We start from the raw sequence: 15,884 nt of genomic DNA on the forward strand, positions 1-15,884 counted from the left end.
TTAACGGTATCGACTAGTAGAATAAAATTGCGAGTGTTTATTTATTGGAAATTTTAGTCGGTTCGAGTCCCGGGCGAGGCAAGCGAGTTTTAGAAAATCTTTGAATGCAGTTTTGTTTCTTTTAAAAAATAATGGAATGTCTCCTTTAAGTAAAATGAGCCAACTTAAGGATTTAAGATAGTTTCGCTCCAGGACCCGACTTATTTTTCCACACTGTATATGTACATTATGTACCTATAGATAAGCTACAGTTTTAACTTTTAGGTCACTGATAAATGTTTCAACATTGCTGGTTTTAATTATAGTATTGATTGTAGCACTGGAATTAAAACTATCATTAATATTACAAACGTTTCTATTATTATACGAAGTGAATAGGTTTTGCTAGTCTCGTGACTATCAGTACATAAGTATGCGATACTACAGGTAATACGTCTACTCGGTAGACAGAGATCTAATAAAGATATTGATACGTAATTTCAAAACATGTTTCTATTATTTTTTCCATACCTATATAGGTATCTAGTTAAGTAAGAGAGATCCACATGAAACAAGCACCAACTTCATTTGCAATAGGTAAATTGTACCGCGTTAAACATAATTTTTTCACATCACCTATTCGGAAAAGGGCTTTTTCTTCCCCGCTAGGAGGGATCAAAGTGGCACTTTTCCTCCCTGCTAGGGGGGATCAAAGTGGCACTTTTCTGTTCCAGGACACTGTTTTTGTTATTTTTTGCATTATTTTTTTAGCTCGAATAATATTTTGAAACATAATTTCCTCATAGATTAAGATTTTTTTTATTTTCCTCATAGTTGTTGTCAAAAGCAGTATGTGTCACACGGTATCCAAATTATTTCGTCTTGGGCGTTAACACTTGAATCTACTTTAGAATCCCTCACTACATTCGGGATTCTATTGTAGAATTCATCGCTTTATTCAGGATTCAATGTACGCCCTTGACGGAAATAGGTATATCATTTTGATCCCTTGTAACAGAAACTACTATAGTATTTTCACCACTAAAGTCTCAAATTTCTCTTTTACCAAATATACAATATTAATAGCAAACTAATTGAACTTCATACTTTTGTCAATCTGTCACCCTTTCTTGCTACTTTATTATCTCGCTAAAAATAACAACTACAACGCACTCCCGTTTCAACACCGTTTTCATTGCCAGATTTCTAATCCATATTTGTGTCATTCACTTTTTATCGTTCACATTTAATTTTAAAACTGATGCACAATTATTAATCAATTGAAAACACAACACATGATCACTCCACTCGTGATAATAACGGCTCAAGTACACTTTCTTGATATTTTAATGTGAATCGACGTTTATATCGGTCGCATCGTCGCGTGGACTCCGTCCGAGTGTTGGCGCGTAAACCGCCGGTAGCGCCGGCACATATTCTAAATCGTCGTGGATACGATGACAACTGGCTATGTGCGTTTTTATGAATACACCTTGTCATGTTAAAATATTGACTAAGATATCTCACTGTCTGCCAGTGACGGGAGTGACTCAATAACGGAACGACGAAAATACATCATTATTTTTAAATCGGTCGGCTCAAACAATAAACAACTGAACTGGAACGTACCTTTACCTTAGCCGAAAACTAGGGAATAAACTAATGGGTACTTACTGAAAACTTTATAGCTGAGTCGCACGTATTTGTCAGCCTGAATCCTGCTATAATTCAAGTTTTTAGTAAACAAGTCTATTTTTTTTAATTAAGCATCATTCAGTTGTATGTCATGGTTGGATCAAGAAATCGACTCACGAACTGCAAGTCTAAACGTTGTCCTGATTATAAATATAATTTAACTATGCATATCTAATCGTTACAATTCGAATGAAAAAATACTGCGTAGGGTATTCTATTATAGCTGTTAACCTTAAGGGGATATTAATCAGTTAAATTCTTACTGACACTAATCTTCTTATGCATGAAAGTGTACGCTTAAATTGGATAATACGTCACACAATAATATAATAACACGATACGTCTGCAAGGGATACTACTATTATTTACGACACAACTACAAAATGCAGCACCAATCTGTTTTGTCAAAAGTTTTTATATTTAAAATGTAAATTCCTTGAAGTTCATGCTTGCATGCTTGCTCTTTTAGTCATTGGGCGTAATCTGGATTCAATCATAGTTTTCCTGCAGCAATGAACCTTGCACAACCCGATGAACCTCTAACACATCTATTATTAAATGAATTAGAAATTGATGTCAACCCACTACCAATCGATATATGCCCAGTTTTGCATAATGACTGAAAATTTTAGTCAACTACCTTTTAAGTATAGAATATAAGATATACCTAAAGCAATTTAAGCATGTTTCTTGAGCAAATTCTAGAGGCTCAAAATATCCTTACGAAAAAGTACCACATGACGGCACTTATAGTAGTTCTACGCTAAGTAGTAATAATAATGCGATATAATATAATATTTAATATCGGAGTGTTTACGTACAAGACGGGAATAGATTGTGGCAGAGTTTCAAATATGTCGCACTGTCCCAAAGCGCGCAAGTGACGTACGTGTCAAATTATTCGCACCTGTATATAAAGAAAGTTTACGAGTACTTGTGATTAGATAAAAGAAAAAACAAAAATAGTGGTTGGTGACAGTTGCTAATCCGACACGGAAGGAGATACAAAGTTTTTATATAAGGTAATCACTGCTCTAGAGAGTTGTGTTAGAGAGTATATAGTTTATATACTCTACTTTACGAGCTTAATATTATAATAAGTAATTATGATAGCCATTCTGAATAAATAGGCATTATTCGCAAAAATATTGTTCCAATGTATTTAATATTAAACCAACATAAAACGTTTAGCCGTTATGAATTAACACGGACTTGACTCAAAAAAAAATTGGCTAACCCAATAATAAAAGTTATTCAGCTATGAAGCTGTCATCTATGAAGGTAGATATTTATGAACAAGTAGTTGAAAATATCATTCTAAGAATCACTTAAAATATACATGAATATGGATATGAATACGAATACTGTTTGCTTTTTCCTCTGATATTGCTTTAATGGAGGGCATGATATTTTCACGAGCGCAATTAAAATTATGTCTAGCTTTAAACGACAGCAGTAAGAGCTGGTATACGCGTAGCAATCTAGTTGTTACTCACCTCGGGCGAGTGGAAGTCTCAAGTGTGACAGTAAGACTGTGATCTGTGATTACGTACTCTTGCTATAGATCTCGAGGTCACATTATGTTGGGTCCACTCTGAACTCAATCGCGCAACTATTAAGAGGAATAACTAGTATGGTGGCCTGGAGTGTTAAACACTTTGCCGACTAACTAGACAGGAATAAAGCCGTTACACAGGACTCAACTCGGCCTACGTATAATTAATCAATTTAAAACGGGGAGTGTAGTCGAACAACGGAGTTCATGTATAGGTACGCCATTTCCGTTACTCACTTCGTTGGAAACAGGGTAAAAAAGGAAATAATCGAAACGTATTTTAAAAGCTGCAGATGTCAAATTAACAATTTTTTTTTAACTATAAACCTTTTTCACCATCACTATAGTCTGTATCTTTAGGTATTTAAATAAAAGTAAACAAAATCTACCCTCAAATGGCTCCTTAAGCCTGTTGAGCGTAGATGAAAACAATACATGACCAAATAATGTAGGTTAAAGTCAGGTCATTCAGTGGTTAACCAATAAATGTTATAACTACCCGAAAATGTACAAATTGTTTACTTTTATTTAAATACCTAAAGATGCATAGTATACGCATATAAACTTTGTAGTAGGTACGAACCTAATTAGAAGCCACCGTAGCTTACCTTTCATCAGTACTAATCCACGTAACGAGACCGGCCCTGGGACCTTTTATACCGTTTCACAGTTTTCAGTAAATCACGATAATACCTCAATTTAACCCCATTCCTGAAACCGGCATCCCTTTGGCTGGCATATTTTATTCGTGCACTTAAATCGAATTGCGGGGACTGGGAATAATTACAATTGGTAAGTGCGTTGTGGTCGCAAAGAAACAGTTAACGCGCCTGCCTTGTAAATTTTATGGCATTACTTTTTTATGGTTTTGGGGAGGGAAAACGTTGTTTTATATGAAATTCGTGTTGTTATTTAAATTGAATAAAACGCGCATCGCCCAAATACCGTTTTATTCGACTTCATTTTAAGATTGCCAAGCTCGACACTCATTAAAATGGTTTTGACCGTTTCAAATTTATTAATTGCCCTATTAATTTATTAATATGTACCTATTTCCTTTCATTGACATTAAGTTAATGTTTGCAATCTTAAAATGAAAATAAGTAAGCAGTCAAGATGTCATTACTAATAACCGTAATACTCGTAAACCACTGTAGATTTTACAAAGACACATGAAATCAGTTTTTTTTCCTTTTACATATTTAAAATACCAAATACGATTTGACAACCTCCTTTGAGTAACGTACGACTGAGCTCATTGCCACAAGTAATTTGTGATATTAAAAAGACAACAGAGGCTTCATTGTTATTGACCTTTTTGTATAACAATCACTTCAAAAATGATTGAAAGTCGGGTTCCGAATGAAATTTACTTCTAGGGAAGTTATTTAAGGTAATGAAGTAATTTAACACTTCGATGAGATTATGATGGTGACTGCGTGTAACGTCAACATGTTTACAGTAAGGATTCATATTTAATTGTGAAAGTATGCTTAATTAATTTAATTCAATGACGTAGTAATTAGAGCAACAATTAAGCTGAAAAATGTAGTAGGTACATGTTTAAAAAAAGTAATGATTTTTTTACCCTGTTGCAATATTTAAGTGCATTGAGATGATTCGTATCTACCCACCTATTATAATGTTACGATTTTAGTTTGTATTTAGGTATAAACCCGAAAAATAAATGTACTGCCCCCAAAAAAAATGTGCATTAAGAGAAATTACCATCGCACGGGTCTTTTATCTAAATTACTCGGTTTATTATTTTACTGGTCAAGTGGTCAGAACCCTCGCCAATATTACCAGCTACTAGCTGATTCATGATTTTTTTCTATCTAGCCAACTTTACCCCTTTAAGGTTTTGGTTGAAGTGCCCTATAAATATAGATATAGGTATTTAGTATTTAATTTTCCGTGTGATATTTTTCATGAAAATTGTCCTTAATTGAAACGGGTAAGCATTCAATATAAAAACAACAATTTAGCGTTAGCCCCCTTCTAATACATAGACTAAAAAGCAGAGCGAAATATAAATAGTATTGGAAAACTACTGAATTCACTATTGCAGCCCAGAAAAACTGCCGGGGTGGGGTCAAATGTTGACGCGTAATATTTATTCATAACATGGGGACACAAAACACAGACATCAAATAGTAACTTTTATTATATTCTTTCGTTTATGGTACAATATGAAAGAAGTTTTGTTCAGAAATGTTTATTTTATTAAAATATAGCTTTTTGCACTATTAATTTGATTATTTCCCAAATAAAGTCCAGGATATACAATTTATATAAGCCAAATTCACTAAATAAATTCATAAATTCATCCGAGAGTCACAACTAAATAAATACATTAATAACAGCAAAATCTAAGCTTAAAGCTGAGTGTGACAGTTATAAATAACAATTTAATAATTAAACTACTTTTTGCTAAAATCACAAAATCTTGTTCTGTACGTTATGTTCGTTCTCTAGCTTTGGCAGCAAAGTTGTGAAGAGCTAAGCCTCCCGTTTTCTTGCATCGTGTTATCTAGGGGCTTAGTGAGTCAAGTGACATTTGTTGAAATTCAACTTAATACCGAAAATATTAACGGTTTTAGTCAAAAGGGAGTCCCGGGTATTTTGAGGACGATAGTTAATTTATACAATAAGTATATGCCCTACTCTCATGTCGGTTCTGTATGTTAGGGTAAGAAAAGGGTAGGATACATTAAATTAATTATGACAAGACGAGAAACATTTTGCTTTGTAAACATTATTTATATATCCTGTATAAACATTATTTATAGTAATTCAAGACGTAACTACAAATATAATGTTTTCCTAGATTATCGTGCCATTAAGACGAAAGTGGAGGACCCGCTTTTGATTTAATTTATATTGTAGTCCTCATTTTCCTCTCTGGATATTCACATTATTGAAAATATTTTAACATAATTTGTTGTATATCAACCACAGCTATGCCCCTACGTTAGATTTTTTTGAATTTTAAATTATTATAAGAGTTAGGAGCATTTAAAAAATTGTATGAAATCTGTTTTTCGCTTCTAATTTTTACCAGGTGGTCAAAAAATCTAAAAAAAGTCAAACGTAGGGGCATAGCTATGGTTATTATACATCCAATTATGTAAAAACATTGTCCAAAAATAATATATATATATCCAGAGAGGAAAATGGGGACTACTTTCGTATGGAGAAACGGCCGTCCCTTCCACCAAATCCAAGAAATCCACGTAACTATGTCAAAATCATAAATCGTGAAAAAATCACGCTATACCTGATGCTGTTTTAAAATTCGTCGAAATAAACGTTATGCTGTCAACAGCCATCATATGGCAACAGGCAACGAATGTTTGTCAACGGGCAGCTTCGAAACAGTAATTGGCATCAAAGGGTGATTTCCTATTCCAGAGATTGTTCAATTTCCTGCCGATCATATTTGCACGTCGTCTCTATATATAACTGATGACTAAATACAAATTTAACCTTTTCAAAATCGGTTAAATCACGATGTCTTTTGGTGATTCCGATAAAAAACATTCTATTCATTGTTTTTATGGTTTGATCTTAATTCTCAATTCTGTATAATTAATTCTGTCTTCAGGTAACTACTAAATATAGAGACCTCTTTTTTTTAAATTTGTTGATTGCAAAATATATTATTTTTAGCAGGGGTCTAATTTGATTGACTCTTATTAGATTCAACATAACCTTTATCTCAAAAAAGTAAATATGGATCTTATTTATTGACCCATCGTTGCCTGGAAAAGTGAAACGCTCTCGGCATCCCTTCTGCAATGTTACCTATTTAAATAATGCTTTGACTTGTGTGTGGGCTAAACATAATTTACGCTGCGCAAGTCATATGATGTGAAAACACGCAGCTTCTTTAAAAGAAAAACCTTTATATTTCACAAGAAAGAAATGAATAGGTATCTAAATAAACTGAACTGCGGTAATGAAGCAATTTTAACGCCCTCCTGAGCCTAGTCGATAGTGGTGTATTCGGTTGTAAATAAAACGAAGAAACTACTCGATGAATATTTCAGTTCGATGAACCTACCAAAGCAACTTTTTTCATCACTTAGCGCAGTATTTGGACAGACCGTTCATTCCCTGGGTTCTGTTTAATATAAAACATTATGCAAAGGAACTGCTGTATGACAAAGAAACTGCAGAGTTACATGACTCTCATGTCTTTTGTTTTCTACTTACAAGAACAACATGGGAAAATATGTAATCTTTGTATTTGGCAAAGAAAGCACAGAATATAATTGCAGGACTGAATAGCTTTTCCCTACAGTGAAATGTAGTAAACATACAATCTACTCGTAGATTGTTGCAAACACTGTGGTGTAAGTTTCAACAACTGCAATGTTGTAGGGCACTAAAGTAGTTTCACGATTCCGTACTTCCCTTAACTTACATTCAAGTGTATCTTACTTATCATGGATCACAATAGATTTATCAGTATGACATACTCGTAGTGGTCGATCTAATATCCTACATTAGAATTAGAATTTACAATTCATTTAATTAACACTATTGGTTTGCGTTTTTTTTTAATGAATTGTAAATATCAATAAAATTAATTATTCCCTGAGAATCTTAACTCTAGTTGGTTCGAACCCAGACTTGTAGGTACATTGGGTTGGTTAGGAAACTAATTGTAGTTTCTCGGAGTAAGGATATAGACCACGAGTTCGACACTGTTATATTCCCTATAAAGATTGCGTACACTGTGTATAAAACATTGTTAAGTATTTACGACATGGTAAAGGAAAACTTCGCAAGGAAATAGAACTAATCTCAACAAGGCCTATCTCCTCTCTGGGTTAAAAGGTCAGCGCCAATTCCCAAACCCAACTTAGACATCGCCAAGAATGTATTATAATAAAATTATACTTAATACAAGTAATTTGATTGTTATGAAAACTTAACAAAATAAAATGTCAAGATGTGTTGGAGAAATAATAAGAAAACTGTAGTTATGCATTACGGCGGCTACTAAATTAATGTACCATATTACTATTTTCTACAAGAGCATCAAACCACACCACAACCGTCCACCTGACCAACCGACCGAAACTAGTAAAAACTGAGTGAAAATGAATAAATATTATATTTTTTTATTTTCTTAAAACTATTATGTATAAGGAACGCGTATATGTATGCTAATGTTATAGTTCATGTTTACAGTATAGTATTTGTCCTCACCCTCCGAACAGCCCCAACCCTGGATTACTCTCCTATTTAACTTAACTACCGCACATAACACATTTCCGGTGACATATGGAGAGTGTTAAAGCCTCCGTAATTAAGGCTTAATGAGATCACAGTGTCATATGAACAAATTGAATGTACTATTTTTAATTTTAAACATCTATGCGGCTAAGTTTCGGTAATAATGTTTTTACTTCTAAGTAATGAGATTTCTATTGAAAGGGTTGTGTTTAGAATGAAATTAAAACAAATGTAAAAATAGAAATGTGACAAGATTATTCATGAAATTCTTACTGATAGTGTTCGGACCGCAACAAAAGTACTATGGAAATACATTACGAGGAAATAGAACACTATTGGTGCCTTAGGTAGCCGCTGCGCCAGTATTTTCATGAATCTATCTGGCACAGCGGCAGTGACGTTTATAAGCCCAAAATTATACGAGAAAACCTATGCAAGCAAATTGGGTCATTTTCATTGGCCGGGTCAAGGCACATGTTATCTGCGATAACATTTCGATATCGTCCCGTCATCGGAGACGTTCGGGTGAAAGCATTCTACCAAGCGAAGGCAAAAACAGCCGAAGACCGAGATCACGGCACAATAGGCGAGGTCATTCGGAATGAGCATTCACGTGGCCGCCATTGTTGTGCTAATGTTCAGGACAGGCCACTGTTTAAACGATGAGAGCCTCTCATGAATATTAACCGATATTGTCTTGGTGACTAGTCTGCGCTGTGCGCTGAAAACAATCCAGGTAGGTACAAATACAATTATGAACAACCGAAGATACGTCGCGTTGTACCAAGTGGGCTTTATTCGTGGAACTTAAGATTTACATCACGAATTTTCATCTAAATACTCGTATGTACCGCTTCCATCGGGTAAGCCCCACTTCGAGTCACGGAGTAACCCTTGATGTCGAATATAATCCATACAAAATCTAATCCAGGAAAAATCGAACCAAGAACATTCGATCCCTGTGAAAGACTTGCATTGATAACATCACGTAGCCTTTGAGCTATATTGGGAAAATGAAATGAAATTTACAAAAGAATACCTTGCTTACAATAAGTAAATAATCAAAAGCAATACGAGTAACAAAAGCATTGTTACTTATTAGTTCATCAAGGTATGTATACTTGTAGACTTTATTACAACTGTAACCTATTAGAGCTATTTAAAATATTTTACATAAAATAAATATAGTATCGAATGAATAATGAACTAATACAAAATTCAATTTGGCGTGATGGGTGCTAAATGAACGCAGCGCAGACCTTTATTACAACCACAGGATCTGTAAATCAAATTTATAGCGTGATAATATGAAAATAACACCGTCATTTGAAATAATTCATCTGTACTTGCCATGCCAAACGAATTTATTATAATTATAACCGAACAAGTGAACCTAGTGAAGACAGGTGGTCGACATTTTGTTTATGCTCATGACGCGTGATGACTTTTCCTTATCCACGTAATTAAGTAGTTATATACTGTGTGTCCGGTAATTAATGGATAACCTAACAACAAACAGGGCATCTTAGGCTTGTTCTGAAAATAGACTTATAGGTCTAGTAACTAGTAAGTTTCATGGTTTTCGAGATAATCGAACTTTTCTTTATTTTTTAGCGGCGCTGTGCACTTTTTGAGGTGGGGAAAAAATGTTAAACTCGAGACACAGACAAAACATCCTCAGTCTATGACTCGAGACAGCGTAACGCGTAACCTCTGCTGTTTCGTTTTTATTCACCAAAGAACTTTAGTCATAACGTATCATAATCAGGTCAATTATTTAAAACTGGACTTTTATATTAAGCAATAAAGCTCAATGTTCTAATCTTGTACGGGCTGAAATACGAGGATCTCACAGTTACATTCTAACTTTATATCACTCCAATATAATTCAATAAAGTTACATCTTGATGAAATCGCTAATAAAAGTGAACTCTAGTACTGGTGAATAAAACTCAAAATATCATGACCAAATATATTTAGATGCGAGGTCTACAAGGTAATTTTACAATTTCTATTCGAATTTTAAACAATTAACGCTACAAATTTAAGCTCACTGGCCAGCAATTTCGGAACTAAAGTTTTTCAATAGAAAGGAGGATGGGTCAATTATACATAGTGCTGCAAACATTTTGGACTAGTCATTGAGTTTTCACTTCTGTCGGCACTTCCGGAGTGCAACCCGTTGTTTTTTTATCATAAGAGATCTGATGACAACTGTGAGCTTGCAGATAAAACGTTACATGGTGTTTCGCTAAGCATAACGTCAGTTTTATTTCATTTATAAGTACAATAGAATTTGTCACTTTATCATGTGGAAACGTGTGCGTTCGACGCTATGAGTTTTCTGACAGCCGCTATTAATGGAGAACAGTTTCCAACCAATATGTCAAATAATAATTTACTGTGCCAACTCTGTATTATGATAATGGCTTTCATATTTGGAGAAGTCATATTTAGATTGATTGTAATTGCAATTTCTATCTGTGATCAATTTTGGTTAATGATTGAAGCTATTATTATTGAAATTATGGCGTCTGTTTATGAACATGACATTGCTTTACAATTCTATCACAGTATGTGTATAGATTATAAACATATTTTAACGTATCAATTTAAGTGGATTAAAAAATGTTACTCGAGCCCACGGTGTATAAGCCTTTGTCCCCTTGACTGAGATAAAATTAATTAATTAACGACACCTAATAGAAACTTAATAGTGTCGAGGTGGAGGGGCAGATCATACACTATGTTAACGAGTACATCTACTTGGGCCAGCTAGTCTCTTTCAGCAACAGGCAAGACAAGGAAGTTGAGCGCCGTGTTCAAAATGCCTGAAAGAGCTACTGGTCCATGAAGGAGCTAATGAAAGGCGACCTTCCATTGTCAATGAAGCGCAAACTCGTTGACATGTATATTCTGCCTGTTCTAACCTACGGTGCCAAAACTTGGTCACTCACAGAGATTCAGAAGTCCAAACTGAAGGTTTGCTAACGCGCCATGGAGCGCAGTATTCTAGGTGTTAAACTAACTGATCGCATAAGAAGCACCACGCTGCGCTCTAAAACCCGCATTGCTGACGTAGGAGAGAAAACCGCTAGGCTCAAATGGGACTGGGCCGGTCACGTCTACAGCATGCATTCGGAGAGGTGGGCTAGCTTAGCCACCAAGTGGATGCCGGTAGAGGGACGTGGACGCGGCAGGCCCAAACGGAGATGGCGGATGACCTGGACAGCTTCCTGAACAACTGGCCGGAGGATACACCAAATCGGGAGTCGTGGAAATTAAGGGGAGAGGCCTTTGACTAGCAGTGGGACACTCAAATAGGATAGTAAAAAAAAACGACACCTTGGATCCCAAATTGTCGACAGTGGGACGTGTCAAAAACATAATTTAACCTAATTTAACCTATGGTCACAGAATAAATAATAGTACTACCGTACAGAAAGGAAACTTCCTACAAAACCGAAGTTTGACAGCGGTTCAGGGTCGAATCATACTATTCTTTCTAATATATGGCACTATCCCTTTCGGCTATTTAGGGTTGTCAAAATTCAAGTGATTATCTTATCTGTGGTCGTGCACGCAAAAGGAAGTCAAGTGGTGCCAACCCTAATAATTGCTCGGAGCAATGCTGAGCCGAGCGGAGCCGAGTTTGGCCGAAGTCAGGAGTTTCGCACCCCTGCTATGGTATGTAATTTAACCTGCCATCTTGTGGATTAAATTGTAAGCTTAAACTTGACATCTACACTACGCGCCAAGAAAACGGGGGCTCATATGCTATGCCCCCGGTAGTTCATACAAGTTCCCTTTACAGAAGTCTTAAACATTACTAAGCGACAAGAAAGCCTGTTTCTATCTTGATTTTTGATGAGCATGGTGAGAATAACTAGGGTGACTGCTATAGTTATTGGCCGCTACATAGTAAGTAATTGGCCGCTCTTAACAATAAGGCTTCCATTGGCTTGTTTCTTTCTGATTTGTTAGGAAAGGCCAATAATTACTATGTAGTGGCCAATAACTATAGCAGTCACCCTATTACATAGGTACATTATTGTAAACCGCTTACCCGCATATCCACGAGTGCCGCCTCCTGGGGATGCTCGCGAGCGTGAGCCCGAACGGCGGCAGCGCGCTCGGTTCGTCGGGCTGCTCGTCGGCCGTCGGTGGCGCTCCACTCACGCGCAGCTCGGGCACACGCAGGTGCCTTCCGCTCATCACGATCCTTTACTCGTATCCTCTCGTTTAACTAACATGCCGCGTCTATCTTCGATTTTTTCCTTCTCCTTTTTGGATTATTTTTTCACCGTATAACGGATTTTTTTCACTATCTACCTAAAATTAAGTAATTTGTATCGTAAGTAAAACAAAGTCGTATCTTTGACGTAAAAGTATGTCTTTGTTTTACATGAGACACTTATCGAATCACAACTGGCTGAAACGCTTTGGCACTAAAATGCAATAAGGAAATTTAACATGTCTTATGTTGATAGCTACAAGTCAGGTGAGATGCAATCAAGTCGTATGAATGGCTAGAAATGAGCGAATTTTGCGAGTATTGCTACATGCATTACTCTACATCTACAATATTATTCAAAATTGCAATTAAATTATTACATTCACATTTAGATTGATTTATGTTTGGGGTAGTTGCATTTTTATATACACAGCTGCGTTCTGCCAATTGTGATACAAGGTTAATTTATTTCGCAAAGATGTGTTGTTAAAAGCCAGTGTGCCCAGTGTGTATGTTGCGCTTAGGTTTACCTAGTAAAGATTAAAAAGGTAATCTCCAGTGCTTGATAAAATGAAAATATCCCCTGCACCGGTAACTTTATTGTTTCTTGACTGAACAGCAAAAGAGCGTAGCAGCAACACCAAGGTATGCGTATATGACGTTTTAATTTTAACAATAGTATTCGCATATTTAATGCAGGAAAACTAGATAAACCCCAGATACACAGGGCTGGGGTGTCATCCTAACCCTAACTTACGAACACGGGCAACGGACCAATTTAAGTACGATTTACGAGTCCGCTTAGTTTGTTAGGGATTTAGAGGTTAGATTACACTGGTTAGCTCAAAAACTCAAGTCGCTCTAGCTCGTTCAACCAATGGTTGTTACGTGTGCAGGTAGTCTGTCAATATACCCATATTGACGGACGAGCGGCTTTGTTGGAGACTCGGAGAAGCCACATAGCTTTATCCGCTTACGGCGCGACGTTAAATGCGAAATATTCGTTAAACGATTCTCACCTTGAATGGACACTATTAAGCTCTATAATCTTATTATATAAACGTACATATAGGCTGATTGGCGAACAGAGGTCAATGGTAAACATAATTCGTATAAACATGTACAGCTAAAGTTCACTTCGTCGTTCAAACCTTCTCCTCATTGATCTTGAAGATAATTTTTATCTTCTTCTTCCTCGCGTTGTCCCGGCATTTTGCCACGGCTCATGGGAGCCTGGGGTCCGCTTCGCAACTAATCCAAAGAATTGGCGTTGGCACTAGTTTTTACGAAAGCGACTGCCATCTGACCTTCCAACCCAGAGGGTAAAAACTGGGATTAATCCGGTTTCCTCACGATGTTTTCCTTCACCGAAAAGCGACTGGTAAATATCAAATGATATTTCGTACATAAGTTCTGAAAAACTCATTGGTACGAGCCGGGGTTTGAACCCGCGACCTCCGGATTGAAAGTCGCACGCTCTTACCGCTAGGCTACCAGCGCTTTTTCGCTTGAAGATTATTTTTATATTTAGAAAATAAATAGGTTACATCTTTTAATCACTTGATAAATCTTATACCTTTAAACAAGCAATTCATGTAGATATATGAATTTATTTATATATATATTTCGAGGATGTCGGAAACGGCTCTAACGATTTCAATGAAATTTGCTATATGGCGGTTTTAGGGGCGAAAAATCGATCTAGCTAGGTCTTATCTCTGGGAAAACTCGCATTTTTGAGTTTTTATATATGTTTTCCGAGCAAAGCTCTGTCTCCCAGATATTATTAATTATACAATCAACAACGTTCTTATAACTTTCTGCAAAAATGCGTAGTATATACACCTAGTCATGACTTACAACAGTAGTAAATTAAATTCCTTTATTTAATACGTCATAAAGCCACACATTTAGTTTTTTTTAAAACTATAACAATTAATTTAAAGGTTTATTTATTAGGCATGATAACTGGTCTGAAAGAATTTACAAAGTTATTTGGGTCACAAAAAAAGAATCGAAGCGTGAAAAGGAAAAGGAAAACCATCACAGGCAATAACGTTTTTTGATTCGACCGTAACAACTGTCCCATCTGTTGGCTGTCTGCCTAAATCTGCGCGACCCTGCCGTCAAGGCTGGTATATTTCACCTCTTAGCCGAAGCTTATTTCGACTAATTACGTAAAAAGATATCTTGCCAGCATTATTACTATTATTAGTGAGCAAATCGTTGTTTAATTAGAGATAGTTTTTCTAGTCCTCTGTTGATTTAAAGAATTTAAATATTGACATGTTGGACTGGTATAGCCGATCTTTATTATTACAGAAGGTGTGTGTTGTTTATGTAGTGTAATGTACCTAACATTATTCTGCTTCTACAACAGCGTGTGTCAATTGGGAAGAACAAACGGTACGTTAATTCCTTTGTAAATCGGGAACTGCACGTTCCGGTTTTTCGGACATTTTGTTACAAAATAGGCGCTTAGAACGTGTTCGAGTCTTTATGAGCATTTGACAAAATTAGATAGAAGGTACGTATCGATGTTCCTTTACCATATATGGCCCAAGTAATGAAACCTAAATACCTATCAACGCCATCATCAACGGAATCGTAATTTTAAGACAAAAATAAATACAAATCCAATACTTTTAAGATAGTTGGTTAAGAATAATATTGATACTAGTGAAAGCATGTCAAACACGGAACATCAACATCAATCACGGAAATAGCTATCCATCGTCTGCGTCGATTCATGGACACAAATATATTGATAAGTAAACGTCATGTTTGATATGCGGTCACAGGAAAGCCGTAAGCCCCGTAAGGCCATGACCGTGAAGGACGTAGCTTACGATAAGTTATTGTGCTGAGTCGCCAGGGGAAGGTGAAGGCTTGGAGGGTAAGCATGTATTGCGATTAATCGGCGATCTCGACCTTTGCGTGCGCGAAGCGCCTGACTAGCTCGCTGCACGCACACCGCCGAAGCTATTTGCCGTTCATAACCGGCAGGCGTTTAACTTTATACCGTACAAACAAGACCTAAGGTACATTTTGGTTAAATTATGCTAGGAAATATAATTTAGAGTCAATAAACTGTCACGTGTAGGTATTTGTGAAAATGTTTATGATGTATATACGATAAGAATTGTTTCAAAGTTGATCTCCATTTTAGTTGAA

At 36.1% G+C, this 15,884-nt stretch overlaps 1 protein-coding gene across 6 annotated transcripts in view; it reads right to left on the reverse strand.

The window, feature by feature from the left end:
* The window catches only part of LOC134793522 (3',5'-cyclic-AMP phosphodiesterase), a 534,412-nt gene that overhangs the window by 284,199 nt on the left and 234,329 nt on the right, over window positions 1-15,884 (reverse strand). The window contains exon 2 of one of the 6 annotated variants that reach the window (XM_063765114.1): window positions 12,543-12,804. The exons of the other annotated variants lie outside the window; for them this stretch is intronic. Coding sequence (XP_063621184.1) covers window positions 12,543-12,691 — 149 coding nt within the window. The 5' untranslated portion in view covers window positions 12,692-12,804. The remainder of the gene's footprint in view (window positions 1-12,542; window positions 12,805-15,884) is intronic. 6 annotated transcript variants of the gene reach the window in all.

Source organism: Cydia splendana, chromosome 9 (assembly GCF_910591565.1).
Source record: "Cydia splendana chromosome 9, ilCydSple1.2, whole genome shotgun sequence".
NCBI lineage: Eukaryota > Metazoa > Arthropoda > Insecta > Lepidoptera > Tortricidae > Cydia > Cydia splendana.